General features: G+C 40.6%; 2 protein-coding genes across 2 annotated transcripts; both read left to right on the plus strand.

The window, feature by feature from the left end:
- Positions 147-4,004, plus strand: LOC109711025. The gene is made up of 2 exons (XM_020233899.1): positions 147-404; positions 3,553-4,004. The coding sequence occupies exon 2, from the start codon at positions 3,573-3,575 to the stop codon at positions 3,852-3,854; it is 282 nt and encodes a 93-aa protein (XP_020089488.1). The 5' UTR covers positions 147-404; positions 3,553-3,572; the 3' UTR covers positions 3,855-4,004.
- On the plus strand, positions 7,449-8,109 carry LOC109710374 (acyl transferase 9-like). Its single transcript, XM_020232895.1, is given in 3 exon segments — positions 7,449-7,543; positions 7,601-7,796; positions 7,798-8,109. Coding segments are annotated over 3 exon segments (603 nt in total).

Raw genomic sequence — 19,509 nt, forward strand, 5'->3', positions numbered from 1 at the left:
TATCGTCCTCTGGGAACAAATATCTTTGATATAGCATGTGATTTATGTCCTGAAAGCTTTTTTAACTTGCTTTCACTGTATTCTCTTTTGACATGGACATTTATATAGTTATGCTGGGGCCTTATTCAGCTTATTCTGAGATCCTTTAATGACTGCCACTTTGGAAATGTGGGATCTTTGTTCATTTCCTTGCTGGGTATCAGTATAATTAAACTTCATTATTTCTCTTTCCTTTTCAGCTATAAATATTTCATACTGCCATTTGAGGTAATTACTATTAATAACTGTTGTTGTCTTTTCTTTTAAGCACATTCAAGGAAGCAATTGAGAAGCTACTGTGCTTGGGAGATCTGTCCTCTGTTCCCGTACTACCAACCGCTCGTATGATTCATAACGCTGTTAAGGTGAATCTAATTTAAAATTTGCATGCAACTAAGTATTACTATTATTTATATACATTAAGGCCCTTCATATAATATCTACTTAGTTTGTTAGGCATTTTTCTGCTGGTGAGTCGATTATACATTGATTAAGTAGAGCTTATGCATGGTTATTAAATTGTTCTCGTTACTGGTTCTGAACTTGTGCATGAAGTAGGATAGAGTGGAGAATTTAAAATATTTTGATTCTTGAACTTCTGTTTTTTTTTTTTTTTTTTTTTTTTTTTCATTTATCACTTCATATATTGTTTGGTCATTTGAATATATACCCCTTAAAGTTCACGTATTTGTATGTATAATCATCACTAGGACCCGACCTTTATTAGTATGGTCTCTTTTTGCACAATCTGACATCTTTTATTCAGTTGTTTCTAAGTTCTAGTGTATTCTATCTAACTTGTGTGAGATAATAAAACACCGTTCATTAGTAGCTTAAGCGTTTAGAGAAAAATGACTATTTCACAACATGCTTGTTGAATTAGGACTTCAATTAATGTGCTTAATCAATCAATAAGAGATCTCGGAAAAAAAAAAACTTTGGTATTATCTTCCTCTTTGTAACTTGATTGACATTATTAATTTTAATTTGTTATAATCTACTAAACAACTGTGAGTTTTTTTAAAAAAAAAAACTTGTGTTTACTTCGGCACTCTAAGACTCTATTTGGATGTCAGAATAAGTTATCCAGTGATAACATACACAATATGAAGATTTTCTTATGTAATACAACAAAGAGTTAGATTTTTTGCTCCTTAAAAGTTTTTGGTATTCATAATTCGGCCGGTATATTTTACGTACAAGATTTATCTTATTTCGAAAAAATGACTTGAAAACCGAATATGGTATTTCATTCTAAATATTTGATTACACTCCTCATCTGCCAGTAATACAAGCTTGTTGAGTAAATTAGATTTGCTCATCAGTGGTGAAATCTTTGCAAGTTCCTAATTAGGTCCTTGGTAGCTTCTCAAAATTGTTACTACCTATTTTTAGTGTAATAATTGTAGCTTCTCAAAATTGTTACTACCTATTTTTATTTCAGGGCCTTCACAATGCAGGGAATATAAAGATTTTATAGCAATAAAAAGTAACATTTATTTGGGATTGTGTTGGGCTTGGGCCGCTATATACTACTGGAATGAGAGAAAAAGGTTTACAAAATCTTATTGATAATAATAACATAACTTTATAGGATAAGAGTAATTGAAATAAATTTAGATAAAATTGGCTAAAAAGTAGAGGAAGACAAAAGAGTATCAAAGGTGTACAATGGTCTATGAGTAATAAAATTATTTACAATATTTAAATAAATTAATATATATATATATATATATAATATATATATATATATATATATAATATTATATAATGATCCGGCTACTATATTTAACGAGTATTAGCTTTCTTATAACTTCAGTAGTTTCAGCCTTAGATTTATTCCCATGATCATTTTCATGCCGTGTAGATTGATACTATTCACCAATCTACCCACTTAAGCTCTAGGGTAACTAGTCATTCTAAGTCAGGACCGCCATTATCTAGACGCTAGGGGTGTCAAACGGGCCAGGCGGCCCGCGCCGCGCTCGGCCGACGCAGTGGTCGCGGGCCAGCACGGCACGATACACTGGTAGCGTGGCCGTGCCGGCCCGGCGCGGGCCAGTTAAATGGCGGGCCGTGGCTGGGGCGCTCCGCGACCAAATGGCCCGCACAACCCGGGCAGCGGGACATAGGCTTGGGCGTGCCAGCCTAGAGGGTAACCAGGCCCGCCGCGCGCACGGCACGGCCTGGCCCGCTCGTGACCAAGGCCCTCCCGAAGCCGCGCCCAGCAGGGTCTTGGAGTTAGTGCCCTGCACCAATCTCCAATGCTTTGGTAGGCACCAACTCTACAATGGTTGGGTGTGGGACCGTGGCTTGGACCCCAACAGTCAAACGATATGGGCTGTGCTTTGAGTTGGGCTTAACTAAAATGCCCTCTCCAACAGTCAAAAATTTGGGTACTGTGTGTGAGGGTATTTTGGTCCCAAAAAATTTAAAAATTTAAAATAATTTAAATTTAATTATTTCTTTATAAATATATTTTTAATTTTTAATTTTTTTACTGATATATTATTTTTAAAAAATTAATATTGTTATTTATTTTCTAAAAAAATAAAATTTTAAATAAAATTAATAAAATAAAAAGGGCTGGCACCGAACCCGCGCTCGCAGCGCACGGCCCGTGCCAGTTCGGCCCGGGGACCGTGCTAGGTCGCGGTTCCAAAACTTTGGCCGCACGCAACGGCCCGATTTTGGGGCGGCTGTGTCGCTGGACTGGCCCGCGCCCGTTCGCCCGACAAAAATGTGGGCCGTGCCGGCCCGGCACGGCCCACATTACATCCCTATCCTAACCACACATCCCATCAATCAACGGTTAAAAATTTATGAGTACAAGGGGTTCTATATTCATAAGAGTATAGTAGCCCTAGCATATATATATATATATATATATATATATATAGACTTAGGTTGGAATACTATCAATAGCACCAAGCATTTTGTGCTATTAAGTTTTCGGTTCTTGGATTAAAAAATGTACGATTAGGATGATGTGGGCCTCTTAGGGTTGAGTGAGTTGTTGATTTAATAGTATAATCTAACAGGTGAAAATAGTCAAATGATTAAATCTAAGGGTGGAAAATTTAATAGCATCAAATATATGGTACTATTGATAGTATCCCAGTTGGACTATATAGATATAGATATAAAAAGGGTTAGTGAAGGGTTAGTGAGGGACGTACGTGTTGCCCTTCGACTCCCCTAACCCTGCTTTAACGCAATAAAATAATATCATACAAATAAAATATGGCCTATGGGCCATTGCTTTTTAAATATCCGACTCCTTTTTAACCCCATCAAATCTCAACCGTCCACCACTCTCACCATCGCCACTTTCAGCGAGGACACGTGTCCGACAAAATCCAACACGTGTCGACGCCTCCCTCACGTGCTCCCCCCCTATAAATTACGTGTGCAGCGTAATTAGTTGTAGTAGAAGATGCAATTAATTAACACCACTAATTAAACAAAGCAACTGATCAGTGTTACTGCAACACTAACAATTTCAATTCCAAGGACGTACGATATAAACAAACATGGCACAGAGCAAGGAGGATATCAAGTACGGCGCAGCTCAGGCGAAGGTGTCCGAGGATGAGTCGCTGAGGGTGGCGTACAAGCACGGCACGCCCTTGGAAGGCGGCAAGATCGCGGAGTCGAAGCCTGTTGATCTCTTCGCCGACGCCGGCAGGATCGACTCAGCGAATCGCGGGGGCGGCGACAGAGACGGCGACAGCGACGGCGACAACTCCGCCGCCCGCCCTGGGGAGGAGCCGGGAGCAGGCGAGGAGAAAGATGGCGCAAAAATTGCAGACTGATGAAATCAGGTCTAGTTTGAAAATGTGTCGTCTTTCTGTGTGTCGTGATGTGTCGGTACCTATTGTGATATTAGTTTGTACTAATTAAATAGAAGTGCTTTCAACTAAACTTTTTTAAGGTTTTATTTCGAATTGCGGAGTGCTTGTGTTACGTCGGGTAAAAGAAATATAATAAAAAAAACTTGTTTATATTTTTATATATAATATCGCATTCTGCGCATATTGTAAAAGCCCGTTTATTATATTTTTTCTATAATTTCATCAGAAAACATTACAATATATTTATATAGGATTAATTTCATACAGATTCATTTCTCAAAAAAAAAAATATTCATACAGATTCTTACAAACATAATGAATGACAAATGTACTTTTATAAAATTCAACTTTCGTATGTTGTTTCGGTAAAAGTTCTGATATTTTCAAATATATTCTTCTGATTCTTTACCGTTAAAGAACCGTTAGAAAACTGTTTATATTTTAATTTTGCTATCACAAATATATTCATCCAAGAGGTATAACAGTATAATATAAATGGGTAAAAATATCCAAAACTAATTAGTGTTTAGTATTTAATCTATAGTTAATTAAATTTTTCTAACGGATTTTAACGATAGGGGCATATTTGAAAACATTCAAGATTTTTGTAGGGACAATATATGAACGTTGAATTTTGTAGTGATATGTTTGTTATTCACTATGTTTGTAATGAGTTGTATGAAATTAACCTATTTATGTATATACTGTCACCCTAATTTCATTTTATTTATTAACATTAGTCGTTAGATGACTTAAAGCGCAATAGTTATATTTTTTAAGTAGTGTGTTATTATTGTTGTGCTCTGCGATCCTCATTATCAGGAGTTAAAATAATAGTAAATTCTTAATTACTTAGCTAATGTGAATATACTGCTAGAAAAGTGTGTACACTAGGTTTACACTATACTCGTTTGAGCTCTCTTAGTTAATATTAACTTCAAACTCTTTCCTGAAAATATATATATAAAAAACTCAAATATTGCTTAAATCTGACAATCTAATTGAATTTAAGGACTGCGTGATTGGATGCAATTAAAAACACAATATACTTGAAAATACATGAATTGAAAATATGATAGTTATAACTATATACATTTTGTTTCGTTGGATGTAGTAGAAAATACTGCAAATACAAATTATTTGTTTAGCTGTACATAGTTGAGAAATTTATTTTTAAAATTTCATTACTCTATATATATATATATTATGTGGTGGTGATAAAACTTCCAGCGTAAGAAAGAAAAAAAATTGTTTTTAAAATGTGATTAGACAAGCAAGCTTATCTTTTATTTAAAACGACTCTTTTCAATGTTATAATTAGAACTACGGCCAAGTTAAGGGGCTGTTTGGTTGGTGTAATTAGAAATATAATGTAGTCGGAGATATGATAATTATAATTATATATATCTTGTTTGGATGAATACGGTAAAAAATGCTACAATTATAAATAATTTATTTGGTTGCATATAGTTGAGTGCGTTTGTAAACTTTTATTACTATTACATCCTTAATTACTTTTTAAATAATTTTTTATATTAGTAGAAGTAATTTCACCATCATATATATAATTAGGGCTACTATACTCTTATAAGTGTAAACTCTTTTATACTCATAAATTTTCGTCTATTAAATCTACTCCTTTGACCATTTCCACCCATTAGATCATACTATTCAACCAACAACCTACTCAACCCCAGGGGACCACTATCATCTTAACCACACATCTTTTAATTCAAAGGCCGAAAGCCTACAAGCACCAAGAACTTAGTACTCTTAAAAGTATAGGAGCTCAATTCTAGATATACATATACATATTTTATGTACTAAGTACCAAGAACTTAGTACTCTTGAAATTTATAATTTGAAGATTAAAATTTATAAATTTTTAATTTTAAAAATTTGAAATTTATAATTTGAAGATTAAAATTTATAATTTAAAATTTAAAAATTTTAAATTTTTACATTTAAATTTTAAAATCTAAATTGTCAAATTTGAAATTTAAAATTTGAAATTTGAAATTTAAAATTTAAAATTTGAAATTTAAAATTTAAAATTTAAATTTAAAATTTAAAATTTGAACTTTGAAATTTGAAATTTTAAAATCTGAAATTTGAAATTTGAAATTTGAAATTTGAAATAAAATTTGAAAATTTAAAATCTAAAATTTGAGATTTGAAATTTAAAATTAAAATTTAAAATTTAAAATCTATATTTCAAATTTTAAAATTTAAAAGTTAAAATTTAAAAATTTTAAAATGAATCTGAAAATTAAAATTTAAAATTTAAAATTAAAATTAAATTTAAATTTAAATATTAAAACTAAAATAAAATAAAATTTTGAAGTTTAAATCCAAAATCAGAATCAGTTTTCAAGAAGTAGCTTTTTTCTGTTTCTGATTTTGAGGCCTTCAAAATCAGTTTTCTGATTCTAAAAAGTAGAATCAGATTTTAAAAGTGAGTTGCCAAACGCTCTATTGAGCCAAAAATCACTTTTCAGCCCAAAAGTGTTTTTTAAAAGCTAGGCCTAACACCCCCTATATGTTTTCTGAACAATACTGCTTGTACATTCCTAGACTATTTGTAAGATTTACACCTATCCATCCAATCCATTAACTAAAAAACTCAAATGAATTTTTGTGAATCTTAGGAAGGTGTAAGATTTATACGTATATAAATAGGTATAAATGTAGCGTTTACGGTGACAATTCATGGGCGCGAGGCCCACATTATTTGGATTTGAGCCCACCACAATACTTAGTCTCATGGGTTGGGCTGGCTCGGATTTACGCTTAATAAAAACTGCGGCCCAACCCAACCCGTGAACAAGCGTAATTTTAATGTTGTTTAATAAAGTGCCATTGAGATTTTAGAAGTTCTCGACCTCTTTTTTACAGCAAAACTGAAATTTTCAATAGTTTCTACTATTGGATTTCGCGATATAACTTCTGCTTTTCGTCGTAGTAAAAATTTTAGATTTATTATCGAATGCTCTAAGACACGATACGACATTATCCAAACAAAAAGATCATACCAAATTTAAGGCATGGAACCCCTAAACCTAATAATAGTCCACGCCAACTAGAAGGGTGATGATCACTAAATGCAACAATTATATCCAACATAGTGAAATATACTTGACACAACCATTTCTCTCTCCCTTTTATTAACTCTTATTATGGTATAAACCATAAATAATCAAATAGAGCAATAGTAATAGTGACTACAATAATACAATACCAATCTCCAATGCAAGTAATAAATCACATGTAAGAAATTGGGCATAAATATAATCTATATCATTTCCTTGTAAGAGCTTCTTTATATGAATATTATAATTTCTCACTCCTTGTTATTATTTCTAAAAAAAAAAGGCCAATTTGCATAAAAAATCCACTTATTTTGGGCTTTTGCAGAATCGGGCCACCTTTTTCGTTTTTGCAGATTCGGTCCGTTTTTTCAACAAACTGACCAAAATACCCTTATTACTTTTTCTCTTTCCTCTTTCTCTCTCCTCTTCGTTTTCTCGTTTTTTTTTTTTTTTCTTCCGCCACGCCATGTCCCGCTGGGTCGCCCGCTCCATCCACCTCCGCCTCCTCCCCATCCTCTCCCACGCCGTCGACGCCCGCTCCCCCGTCGACCTCCAGGACTTGCTGCTCCGCAAAATTAATTAAATATTAATAAAAATTTACTATTAAATTATCTCCATCTCCATCTCCATCTCCATCTCCATTTCCACACCCCCAAAAGCTTCGATCGCCATGAGTCCCGTGGTGACTAAGTCCTCTCCAACCCTCGTACCCCCCGCGTCGCCGACCCCGACCTCGACGCTCCTCCTCCCCCTCTCCTCCATCTATCGCGCCGCCAACGCGCGCGTCTCCGTCGAATTCATCCAGGTCTTCTCCCGCGGCGGCAGCGGCGGCACCGTCGCCGCCATCAGAGAGGGTCGCCGCCATTAGAGAGGGCTTCGCCCGCGCCCTCGTCCCCTACTTCCCCGTCGCCGGGAGGATCATCGAGAGCGTCCCCGGCGAGCCCATGGTCGAGTGCTCCGGCGACGGGATCTGGTTCGTGGAGGCGGAGGTCGATTGCGCCCTGGACGACGTGAACCAGCACGCGCGGAGCGGGCGCTGCTCCCGGCTAGAGGCCCTCGGCCGGGCTGCGGCGATCCGCCGACATCCCGCGGAAGCTCTACCCGGCGAGTCCCGCGACACTCGGTAATGAGTCGTAATGGTGCAGTCTCGAGCGGGTCCGCTCGCACGCAGCGTGCGGCGGCGGGCAACGCGGGAGCGCTGACGGTAATATTCTTTCTTCGTCGTAAAGGAAGTAATAGGGCACCATATACACCATTAATTTGTACGCATTAACACCCGTTTGAAGGGTAATTTCAACCATTACACCATTAAGGGTTATGATGTAATTACACTCAATTAATGGTGTAAACCATTACACCTGTTAATGGGTTAATTCCGCATTAACATTAATGGTAATGGTGACCATTACACCATTAATGGTGAAATTACCCATTACCACATTAATGGTGTAATGGTGAATTACACCATAACGGTGCGACACGCCCACGGAGCGGAGCCAGGGGTTGAAGCTCTGACGGGCATGCAAGGCTGCCGAAGGCGCCTCCGAAGCGCGCGGCGATCGCACAGCGTGCCGTGGCGCTCCGCGCGACAGAAACGAATCGAGAGGAAAGAGACAAGAGTGCGCGACAGAAACGAAAGGATGTCAATCTGGCGGGAGAGAACCGAAGCGATCAGAAATAAGGTGGATGGAGCGGGCTAGACCTCCTCTCGCGCCTTCTCATGAAGCGGGAGACGAGCTCGAGCTTGCGGGCCTTGAATGGTGGCGGAGAGGTAGTGAGTCGACGTGGGCCGAGGCGCTGCTTGGAAGCGTAGGTCTCCATGCCGAAACTGGAGGCGGCTTCTTGAACATGCCAAAGCGAACTGGGGAAGATGAACGCTGCAGGGTGGCCTCGGTGGCGCTGATCGAAGCGACGGCGAAGGCGTCTCGGGCAGCCGGGAGAGCATCTCGGAGTATCCCATTGTGAAGCAGAGCCACAGATGTGTCGAAGGTTAGAGGCGGACAGCAGGTCCTGGAGGTCGACGGGGGAGCGGGCGTCGACGGCGCGTGGGAGAGGATGGGAGAGGCGGAGTGGATGGAGCGGCGACCCAGCGGACATGCGTGGCGGAAAAAAAAAAAAAAAAAAAAAAAAAAAAAAAGAACAACGAGAGAACGAAGAGGAGAGAGAAAGAGGAAAGAGAAAAAGTAATAAGGGTATTTTGGTCAGTTTGCTGAAAAAACGGACCGAATCTGCAAAAACGAAAAAGGTGGCCCGATTCTGCAAAAGCCCAAAATAAGTGGATTTTTTATGCAAATTGGCCAAAAAAAAAAGTGTGTCATCTTTTTTTTTTGGCTAAATTTTAATTGAAATGAAAGAAATTTTGCTCACTTGAATAGATTTTACTGTAATTTACTGTGCTGATGTATGTAGACCCTTATTAATTCTCGAGTAATGCTATACCTACTTAGAAATCTTATAAAAGAGTAATTTAATCCAAGATAACATCTATAATCTATAAATCTATAAATAAATCTATATGAAGCTATAATATTTTTTGCCACGTTGCATGTTATCCTTAATTCTCATAGCCAAATTTAAATCAAATCACCTTCACCTTTTCTCAACGCCCAATCCTTTACTTCCCCACTCCTCTAATTACATGCAAAGTGCAACATTTAATTATATGCAACTTTAAATCCAACTTTAAATCAAACCACATTCTCCTCTTCTCAACGCCCAACTCACCTTCCTACTCCTCTAATTACATGCAAGGTGCAACATTTAATTACACGCACCATATTAATATTCTATCAATGAGTGGGTTTTATAACTTTAATCTACTTTCCTCCTCCATAATCCCCTACCCTCTCTCTTTTGTAATTCTTTTACATGCACCATAAAAAAAAATATCATCGTCTAATCTCCTACTCCGCACTCATCTCCCTCTTCCTCTCATTGTGTTAACGAAGAAGAAGAAGAAGAAGAAGAGCCTCTCAAGAGCATTGTCTCCTTCGAGAAGCATCGTCCGGCGAAACCGAGCTGCGGCTCATATAAGTGCCCGCTGAGCCGGTCCGCGCGAGGCCTCTGCTTACCATGCGAATTTAGTCATACAAATTGGCTGTGCTTAATGCGATATAGCTTCCTATATATCAATAAATTAAAATATAAAATTTATTAAAATTTTTAAATTTTGCTTTTATTATCTACACTAGTGTTATTAATAGACCAAAAGAACTAAAAAGAAATTGCCATGCAAACTCCAGTAAGAAATTATAACAAACTAGTAAATGGGCAAACCATTTTTCATTTGCCCACTTTGGATAGTATAATTATCATTTTACCCATAAATTATACCATCCTTCTATGACTTGTATGAAACATTTAAATTATAACTTCTAATCTTAGTACGTAATTATAAAAAATAAAACTAAAAGGGCCTAACACTTTCATCCTCTAACTTTAAATTTTACAATCCAATTTCGTTGATTAATGATGATGAGTTACTGATATGTCAGCATTATGATATTTTTTAGTCACCATCATGTTATTAGTCGTAGCAATCCACATTAACAACACATTAAGTTAACTAAATTTTATTATGAACTCAACAGTCTACAAACCATAAGTAAAAAATAAATATTTTAATCATTATTATGTCATCAATTATAATACTATTATATTAGCGATACATCACTATTATACTATGAAACTACATAATTCATAAAATTAGAACAGAAGTTATATTGGATTAAAATTCTAAAGATTGTGTGCTTTCAAAAGTACTAGGTACGGAACCTGCGCGATGCAGCGGGACGACAATACAACAGTAAATTATTATAACTATTAATATCATTTTTTTTCTATTATGCATTAGTATTTTTAAATATTAATATTTTGAACCTATAAGGGTTTCGATTAATAGGTTTGATGTGGTAAGAAGATAAAATTTCAAGAGTTGTGAGAGAGATAGCTCGAGTGCATTTCACGTAACACAGCGGAGTTGTCCACCCGCAGGGGGGGTGTTTTTTCGGAAAAAGTTGGTCGTACATCCGACCCGTGAGCCCAGCGGGTGTTTCTCTTTTGTTGGCTAGGGTACATGCAGGGGAGAGTGTGAGAAGATAGTGGCTTTTGCTGAGGTCCTTGGGATCGGACACGGCGGCTTTAGATGGTACTTTTTGGGATTCTCGGTTCGGTTGACGCATATGCTATAGTAGCGGATTTGCATATTACTTCCAGTTTCTTTCTTTACAGTTGTCTCTCGCTACTATATGTATGATATCCTTGCTCATGCCTGCAGTTGAAATTACAGTAGCGGTAGTGTTTTTCATATATATATTTATCTGTTCGTCCATTATCGTTGCTACTGTATTTTACTTACCCATATTTGTTGGTTTATCTCTTCCTGATCCGAGTTGAGTACTCCTCGCCTTCTAGACTTGCCGGGTACCACTGGGAGGGGAGACATGTTTTACATGTTCTCACCTCCCCACCCATTTTTCAGGTATCGTTGTGGCGTTGAGTAGTTGGGCGAGACGTGAGGTACGTGTAGCGGTCCGATAGAGCTTCCGAGCCTAGCGCTTATGTCGATTATAGCTATTACCTTTTTATTTCTGTGGATATTTATAGGCTTAGTCGGTCTACCATGGTTCAGTTTTGTTTTATTAATTGAATACTCTAAGTTTTCAGTTGGGTTTTTTGGAATGTAATAAAGGAATTGTGATTTCTTGAAATAAAGGGTTTTCTACCTCGTGGGTAGCGTTTCTTAAAGAATTAAAGGTTTCGTGGTAGCGTAACAGTTTCAAAAGAATTTTCCAGTGATTTTTCTATTTAAACACTGAAATGTAAAAACTGTGATGTGAATGATGTATGTATGAATGATCTATATTATTCCTTAATATTCAATCTGAGTGTGCGTTGTAAATATCCTAGAGTTGTACTGTGTATTTGATCGACTGCCGTGCAATTAGGGAGACTTCTGTCCGTTGCGTGAACAGTGGATTCCTGTATTTGTGGGAATCTGGAATACCCTTGGGCAAGTGTTTAAAAAAAAAAAAAATTATCAGTCGCTTTCGTTTGTTTTAAACTGAAAAGGGGACCACGGAGGCGTGACAGATTAATGTGGTATCAGAGCAAGGTTACAACCACAACACCATTCACAGGTTTGTTTTGAAAAGTAAATGAACTGAACAATTGGTTAGGTGACCATATAAGGAAGACTCACGGTAATATAGGCAAGGATGTGGGGTTTGGGTTGTGTCCCGGTATGTATTCGAGTTAGGTAAACTCGATGGCGCGTTACTTCTTTTCGTACTTCGGTTTTCGCACAAGCTGGTGTCTAAGTCGGATAAAGTTAGTGGCGGTGCACCTTTTTCGAACATCGAGTGGTGGACACGTTTCCTAGTGGTTCCAGTCCTGTCAGATCGGAGTGGGGCCTTGAAAGGCCAGATGATTCTGGGCCTATGGCGAGTGTCATGACTGCGACGCCCAGGGCCATCTCTCTACTTAGGACACGAGAGCTGTTGCGATGTCTCTACGGAGACGGGTGTATAGGACCAGTCTGGGTCGCCGAATTTGTAGGCGTTATAGGGTGTAGCCCAGGGTTTGGATTGCGGTTGTTTCAGCGACTGCATTGTTAGTTGTTGCTTCCGCAGACTTTGGGTAAATTGTTGATGCCTACCTCTCTTTCCTGATTGCTGGTGGAAATCAGCGTTCGGAATCTTTTGACTTTTACCTCGTTCATTTCTTACCGACCAGAAGTCGGAATTGACACAGTTTTGGTGTCATGTTTTCATTAAGGCATACATCGTATGCGGTTATTCTACACCCAAATTTGGTGTGTTGTGGGTTAGTTCGTAGTTGGGTCTATATTCGAGATGTTCTTAGGGTCGTTCTAAGTTCGAAATGTCGACTTGTAAAGTCAGATGTTTCCAGACTAGTATTGATTTGAGCTTTCTGGTTCAGTAGAGAGGTATCAAGTGGCTTTGATACAATAATATTCGAGTACTGTCTCAACTGGTTGTTGGTAGTGGATCTATAGGATATTTCGCTTTTTTTTTGATGAGTATATTGGCTGCAGACATATACTGTCGAAAGAGAAAAGAAAATATTCTTCCTTCCTGTTTTGGGACTCATGGATTGGGTCGGTATTTCTTTCCTTCGTAGATAGTCTTGTGAGGATGGTTGGGTTGGTATTCTTTGACCACGTAGTGGCCTTGATTATCTTGGCAGGTTTGCGCAGTTGATTTCTATCACTGCAGCGTGGTTCTGAACTCTGAGTTCGAGTCTTGGTGTTCATAGCTTTGTTGTGCTTCCATTTAACTAAAAGGTTTGTTGGTTTAGTTAGTTTCAGTTGTTGTCTTGAGGATAGTTGTTTAGCTTTGATTGTCATGTAAGGTGTTTATTTTTGAAGGATTGTAACTTCGGCCTTTTGTGGACTTTGGATTGATGCTTGCGGTTAATTAGGTGAACAGGTGCGCCGGGTGGTTCTCAAAAGATAGTTATCTGGTGTTTGCTCGAAAACACGATAAGCTAGGTCCCTTGTAGGACGCAGCGAAGGGTCTCGTAGAGACAGGTAGTGAGCATCACCGATGGTTGGTTCGTATAGTGGCATTGGCAATCCTGTGCACCAAGTTTTGGACTTGATGGCGAGTTTATTGGTTTAGTCGAACCAGTTTTATTTGAGCAAGCGAGCGAATTGTCGGAGCTCAATTTAGTTTTGTCAGCCTTCGACCTTGTTGGTCAGGTGAAAGGTGAGTTTGTGGGACCTTAGGACAGAATGTCAAAGGGGCTTTCCGTAGATGTGGAATTGACTTCGCAGTTGCCATGATCGGTTATGGGAGGACTGTAGCTTCAAGAGGTGTTTCTACGACTCGAGTTTTGGGAGAACGTTTGTTTTTCCGCTCGTGAGTGAGCAATGTTGAATTTTTGTTGGCTTAGTCGGAATATATTTTGCTCCGATCCAGGTATTTAAACTCCAAGTTTGGTGGTGTTGCGTAGTGATTCTTTTCTGTGAACCTTAGGACATGTGGTCGAGTCGGTTGAGGCTTTTTCGGACCAAGGTTTACAGGATGTTGTTGATCACGCGGTGTGTTTATGGTCCGCAGACTTTGGGATTTGCGTACGTGTCCCTCGATGCTCCTGTTCTTGTAGAACGCAGTTTATTCTCCCCTTTTCAGAGGTTTGTCTGTCAATTCTTAGAATTTGTTGACTGGGATCAGTATCCAAAGGTGTTACGCGTGGGGGCAATGTCAAGAGTTTGATTACTGTGTGGGTACGTGGTTTCAAGTTTCGATGGACGAAACTTCTTTTTAAGGGGGGGTGATGTAAGGGACTTTGAGATTTCTGACAGTGAATAAAACTCTCTGTTTGATATGTTTATGTGTGTAATTTAATTACATTAAGCCCTCGTCAAGTTTCAGGGAAAACTGAGTAATATGGAAGGAAGATACGCGATTTTTAGTTTTCACCTTTAAAGTGAATAGTAACTCGGTTTCCGGAAAGTACGGCAGTACGTTGAGCTTCTTGGTGCGTTATCGGACTCCGTCTATATCGGTCCAATAGCTCGTTTCGACCGGACCAAGCTGTTCTGGAAAATTAGTGCGCTTGACGGATTTTTGATAGTTTCGACGCACGGATTTCGGAGAAATCCAAATACATGTTTTATATGTTCATTTGTGTGTTTGCATTCTTTATTGAAGAAGGTTGGAGTTTGTATGTGAATCCCGTGATCGATCGAGAGCGAACGAAAGTGTAGCTTTGTTGTCTCTGAGTGCTGATTGCACTGGTGCGATCACGTTCGCAAATCTGAACGGACAGATCTGCAGAGAATTTGCACGGCTTGAGATCGAGGAAGAGCGATCGGTGTGGGGAAAACGGTATTTTTGCATTAAGTCTGCACAATTTTATTACGAATTCGAATGAGGATCAAACGCTGGAGGTGCGTACCACGCGATTTACTCGTGCTTGTGAAGGTTTTGAGTTGGAATTAACCGGTCGGAGGGATTTGTGCAAGCGGGCTTTGTATATTTATTGTCTTTAGGGTTTCTATGCAACGACCCTAGTTTCGGCCGACCTAGTCTTCCAGCTATGCGTAGGTAGACTCAGCAGGCTCTTACCCTGGCCGTGCTCGCGCCGGACCCGGCGTGCGACTCGATGCCGCCGGAAAACTCTAAATGGCGGTCATCTCATTCTCCACCCTCTCGGCCCGCGTTACTCAGGGAAACGCCCGAAGCGAGATCCTTCACCCTAGTGGCCAGAGATGTTACCTCCGGCGCGACCTCGCACGCCCCCGCCGTCGGCACGCGCGGCCGACGCCGCCGAGAAGCACACCTGTCCCTGCGTCACCTGGCTTATCACCCAGGCCCTGAGTCTGTGTGATCTTGCATCGCGCGCCGCCACCGGCTCCCCGTGGCCGCGCCGGCCTCTAGAACCTCCGGCGACTTCGGGTGCCTCACCGTCGTTCCCCGGCGCTGGCCGGTCGATGCGTGCACCCTGCGGCCGCCCAGAGCTTGACATGCGGGGCTGAGGCAGAAGCACCTCGGGCACCGCAGACAGCACCGCCACGGTAGTGATGCACCATGACCCCTTCGGCCCCGGCGACGGATCGCCGTCGCCCCGACTCCTCCGGTCGCCGCAAGTGGCCCGTCGCCGCCGCTACCCTCCCCCTGCGGGCGGCCAGTTCTGTTGCAGGCCGAGCCACACCCAGCCACCGCGCGCTGCCCTACGCCGGGCTGGCGTGAGCATAGGCTCCGCCTGGTCGGCCGCACTCGTCGCGCGCCGGCCTCCCTGTCGCCGGAGCTCCCTGTTTGGCGGATCTGGGTCAGTCCCTTCTCCTAGGATTCAGGTGGGACTTTAAGGCATCAATGACCGCCGTCTGTCGCTGCCTCCGTCGTCCTGACGCGCCGAGCCCCGGCCTCATCTGGACTTGGATGTACCCCCCTATGCGCCTGCCGTGTCCGGCGCGGCCGGCCACCCGAGCCCTGCTAGCTCCGGGTAAGACTATTTTTAGATTCCAGCACAGTAGCTTAGCTTTCCGGCCACCTTCCCGGTGTTCGAACGACTCCCCGAACGCCAGGAGGTGAGGCACGGTGATCATTGGGTTGTGCTTGAACACGATTGCTCACTCTGTGAGGGGTTACGGGATGCCGGTATAGCGGGTTTAGGTAAGATTTCATGATCAACCGCCCTGCGCGGGCGTTTTTGTTTTCGTCTGAAACGATCGCGCCGCAATCCGTGCGCGCGCGTGTTAGACGGCGGCAGTTGCTCCGAATGGTGAGCACGGGCCTCAGGCATGCTGAAACTCTTAGCGAGCAAGGTGTGAGTCACCCTTCGTTGATCCCTGGTCTTGCTTATACGGACTAGTCGGAGCATGAAATACATTAAAATGGATGTGGATTTCATGTATCGTTAGGAATTGTATGCCGTTCGCTTTGTTGTAGCTGTTGTTGGCGGCAGGTGGGCTGGGCCTAATGGACTGGATTGTCAAGGCCCGACCCTTTGCGAGATCGAAATGCATTTCGGTGGTTTTTCGCGAAAAATCCGCCGAGCGGAACGCAGGGTTCGGTTCGGAATTTATTTCGACGATGCTTTGTGAGCTATTGTGTAGTCGCTGAGCCTTGTTGGGGTCACATTCATCACATTGTGAGGTTCGGTAGATTGATGGTAGTGCAGCGAGGTGGATTCAGTGTCGAAATAAGAACTGTCCGGGAACCCGAGATTCGCACAAATTATCGGCGAATAATTGTGTAGGGGGTGTTATCTTGTGTGTTACTACCAAAAACTCCAAATTGGAGTGTTGGGGCAACAGGTGAATCGTGCACGAGTCGGTGAGTTCGGGAACTTAAGTGGAATCCCGACTGGCGGTGGTGTGTTTCGGGACTTCGGTGAGTTACGATGCATCGGTTTTTGGGAAACGATACGGGGTTCTGTGTGGTGGTTTGTGGACGTGTATGTTCAAGTGGTGGGTTGGTTTACTGAACCCGTGCGGATTCGTTAGGTGCACGGTCGACTTGTGAGTACGACAGTGTTCCGAGCGCAGAGTGACAGGTGGGTACTTCGTCCGAAGATGTCCGGTACAGTGGGTGCACGCTCAGGTGATATTTTTCGCTATCCCTATTCTTCTGTGCTATTTTTCGTATTATATATTGGAGCTTGCATCCCGTCGTTTTATTATTACTATAATATATTGTTTCGTATGTATTAGTTATGTGTAGGAGTAGAGTAATTATCCACTTGCTGATATCGGTAGACCTGATTGGTCTGTTTCTCGTACTTTTGTTCGGTGACCTTTGATGTGTCGGTTTCAGTAACTTTTCGTTTTTTTTTTCGAGTGACCTATGATCGGGATGCTTTTATCTTATATCTGTTGACCTGGTGATTGGTCGGTTGTTGCTTTATTGTATTGGGTTGGTCTTTCTTGAATTCTGTTGTTCGATGACCTTTGATGTCGGTGTACCCTGAGGGAGTAGGATTGTTCGGCTAGGTGCTGACGGTTTAGTTCTGCGACTATATCATTACACTCCTGTGACCTATCGGTCGGTTTTGCGTTCGTACTTTAGTGAACTCGATTCAGTATCTTAATTTTATTCTTTTTATTTACTCTGCTCTGGTTGTTCTATGTGTGTATCCTGTATGGAGTAGATAAGATGGCAATTCGATTGATATATACTTGTGACCTGGTTGGTCGGTTTCTCCTGTTTGCAATCGGTGACACTGTTTGGTCAGGTTGTTTACTTTCGATATTGACCTATCATCGGTCGGATTTCACGTTGTTACTTGATGGACCTAACGGTCGGTATGCCCAGAGGGCAGTGATTGTCGGCTGATTGCACGGTTGAGCTATTGGAATATGTTCGCATTGATCGGCCACAGTCGAGTGATTTTCACGTTACACCAGCGCGGTTGATCCCCGCCAGGAGGGTGTTCTTATTTCGAAAAGTGCGTCGTACATGACCCGTGAGAGCAGCGGTGTTCTCTTTGTAGCTAGGGTTACATGCAGGGTGTGAGCAGATAGTGGCTTTTTCCTGAGGTCCTTAGCCCGGACACGGCGGTTTAGATTGGTTACTTTTGGGGACTTCGTCGCGGTATGACGGCATATAGCTTATAGTATGCCGGTTGTTTGCAGTATGTACTTCCAAGTTCTTTTCTTTACAGTTGTTTGCTTACATTAGTATTGATATCCTGATTGTATGCATGAGTTGTACTTACAGTAGCGGTAGTTGTGTTATTCATATTATATATTCTCGTATCAGTCCATTATAGTTGATAGTGTTATTTTACTTACCATATTGTTTGGTTATCTCTTCTGATTCGGGTGATGTACTCCTCGCCGTCTTTCGGCTTGCGGTACCCACTGGGAGGGGAGACATGTTTACTGTTCTCACCGTCCCCACCATTTTTCACGGTATCGTGGGCGTTGAGTAGTTGGGACGCAGACGTGAGGTACGTGTGTAAGCGGTTCGATAGAGCTTCCGACCAGGTTATTTTCGATTTAGCTATTACCTTTTATTTATGTGGCATATTTATAGCTAGTCGGTCTACATGTGTTTCAGTTTTGTTTTATTAATTGAAATATCTAAGTTTTCGTGGTTTGGGAATGTAATAGGAATTGTGATTTCTTTGAATAAAAGGTTTTTACACTCGTCGGTAGCGTTTCTTAAAAGAATAAGGTTTCCGTGTAGGGACAGTTTTCAAAGAATTTTTGTGATTTTCTATTTAAACATCTGAATGTAAAACTGTTGATGTGATTGATGTATGTATGAATGTTATAGTTATCTTATATTCATCTGTTGTGGTTGTATCCTGGTCTTGTACTGTGTAATTTTGATCAGACGCCGTGCAAATAATAGGCGGAGCTTGCTCCTGTGACAGTGGATTCCTGTATTGTGGCTGGAATCTGGCATACCTGGGGTCGGTTTTCAAAAAGAAAAAAAATATTCAGTCGTCTTTCGCTTTGTTTTAAACGTGAAAAGGACCCCGGGGCGTGACAGTTTTGTTGTGAACTACCTTGGGTTTATTAATTATCTAGGAATTAAACTATATATGAGGATTCATATTTTATTTTTTTTATTATTGTTCAAAATAATCTGTCTTATATAACTTATATTGTTCAATATTTATGCGAATAATTGACGGGAAGGGCCATCCAATTTGCAAAGACATTCCTAGAGATATTGTTAAGTAGATCCGTAAACAGGACATTGTGAGAAAGTATTCTCAAATATGTTTCATATTTAATAATTTTTTAAATTTTTTAATTCTTTGGAGACCAAAATCAGAACTTTAGTTCTTTTTGATTCAATCTTAAAATAATTTTAAAAATGGAATCTAAATTTTTATATTGTTGGAATGCTAATGTGCCATCTCCCGCAATCCTACGTGGTCCGCGGGCGGGTACTTCATGGGGACGGCTGAGGGAGCTGAGGGAGGAGAAGGGTATGGACCCCTCTTCCTCTTTGTTGAATCAATTATATATATATAATATATATATAATATAATATATATATATATATATATATATAATATATATATATAATAATATATAATATATC

This window comes from Ananas comosus, linkage group 5, assembly GCF_001540865.1.
Source record: "Ananas comosus cultivar F153 linkage group 5, ASM154086v1, whole genome shotgun sequence".
NCBI lineage: Eukaryota > Viridiplantae > Streptophyta > Magnoliopsida > Poales > Bromeliaceae > Ananas > Ananas comosus.

Coding starts and splice junctions, on each gene's coding strand:
- LOC109711025 (XM_020233899.1), top strand. CDS start 3,573: ATGGCACAGAGCAAGGAGGATATCAAGTACGGCGCAGCTCAGGCGAAG.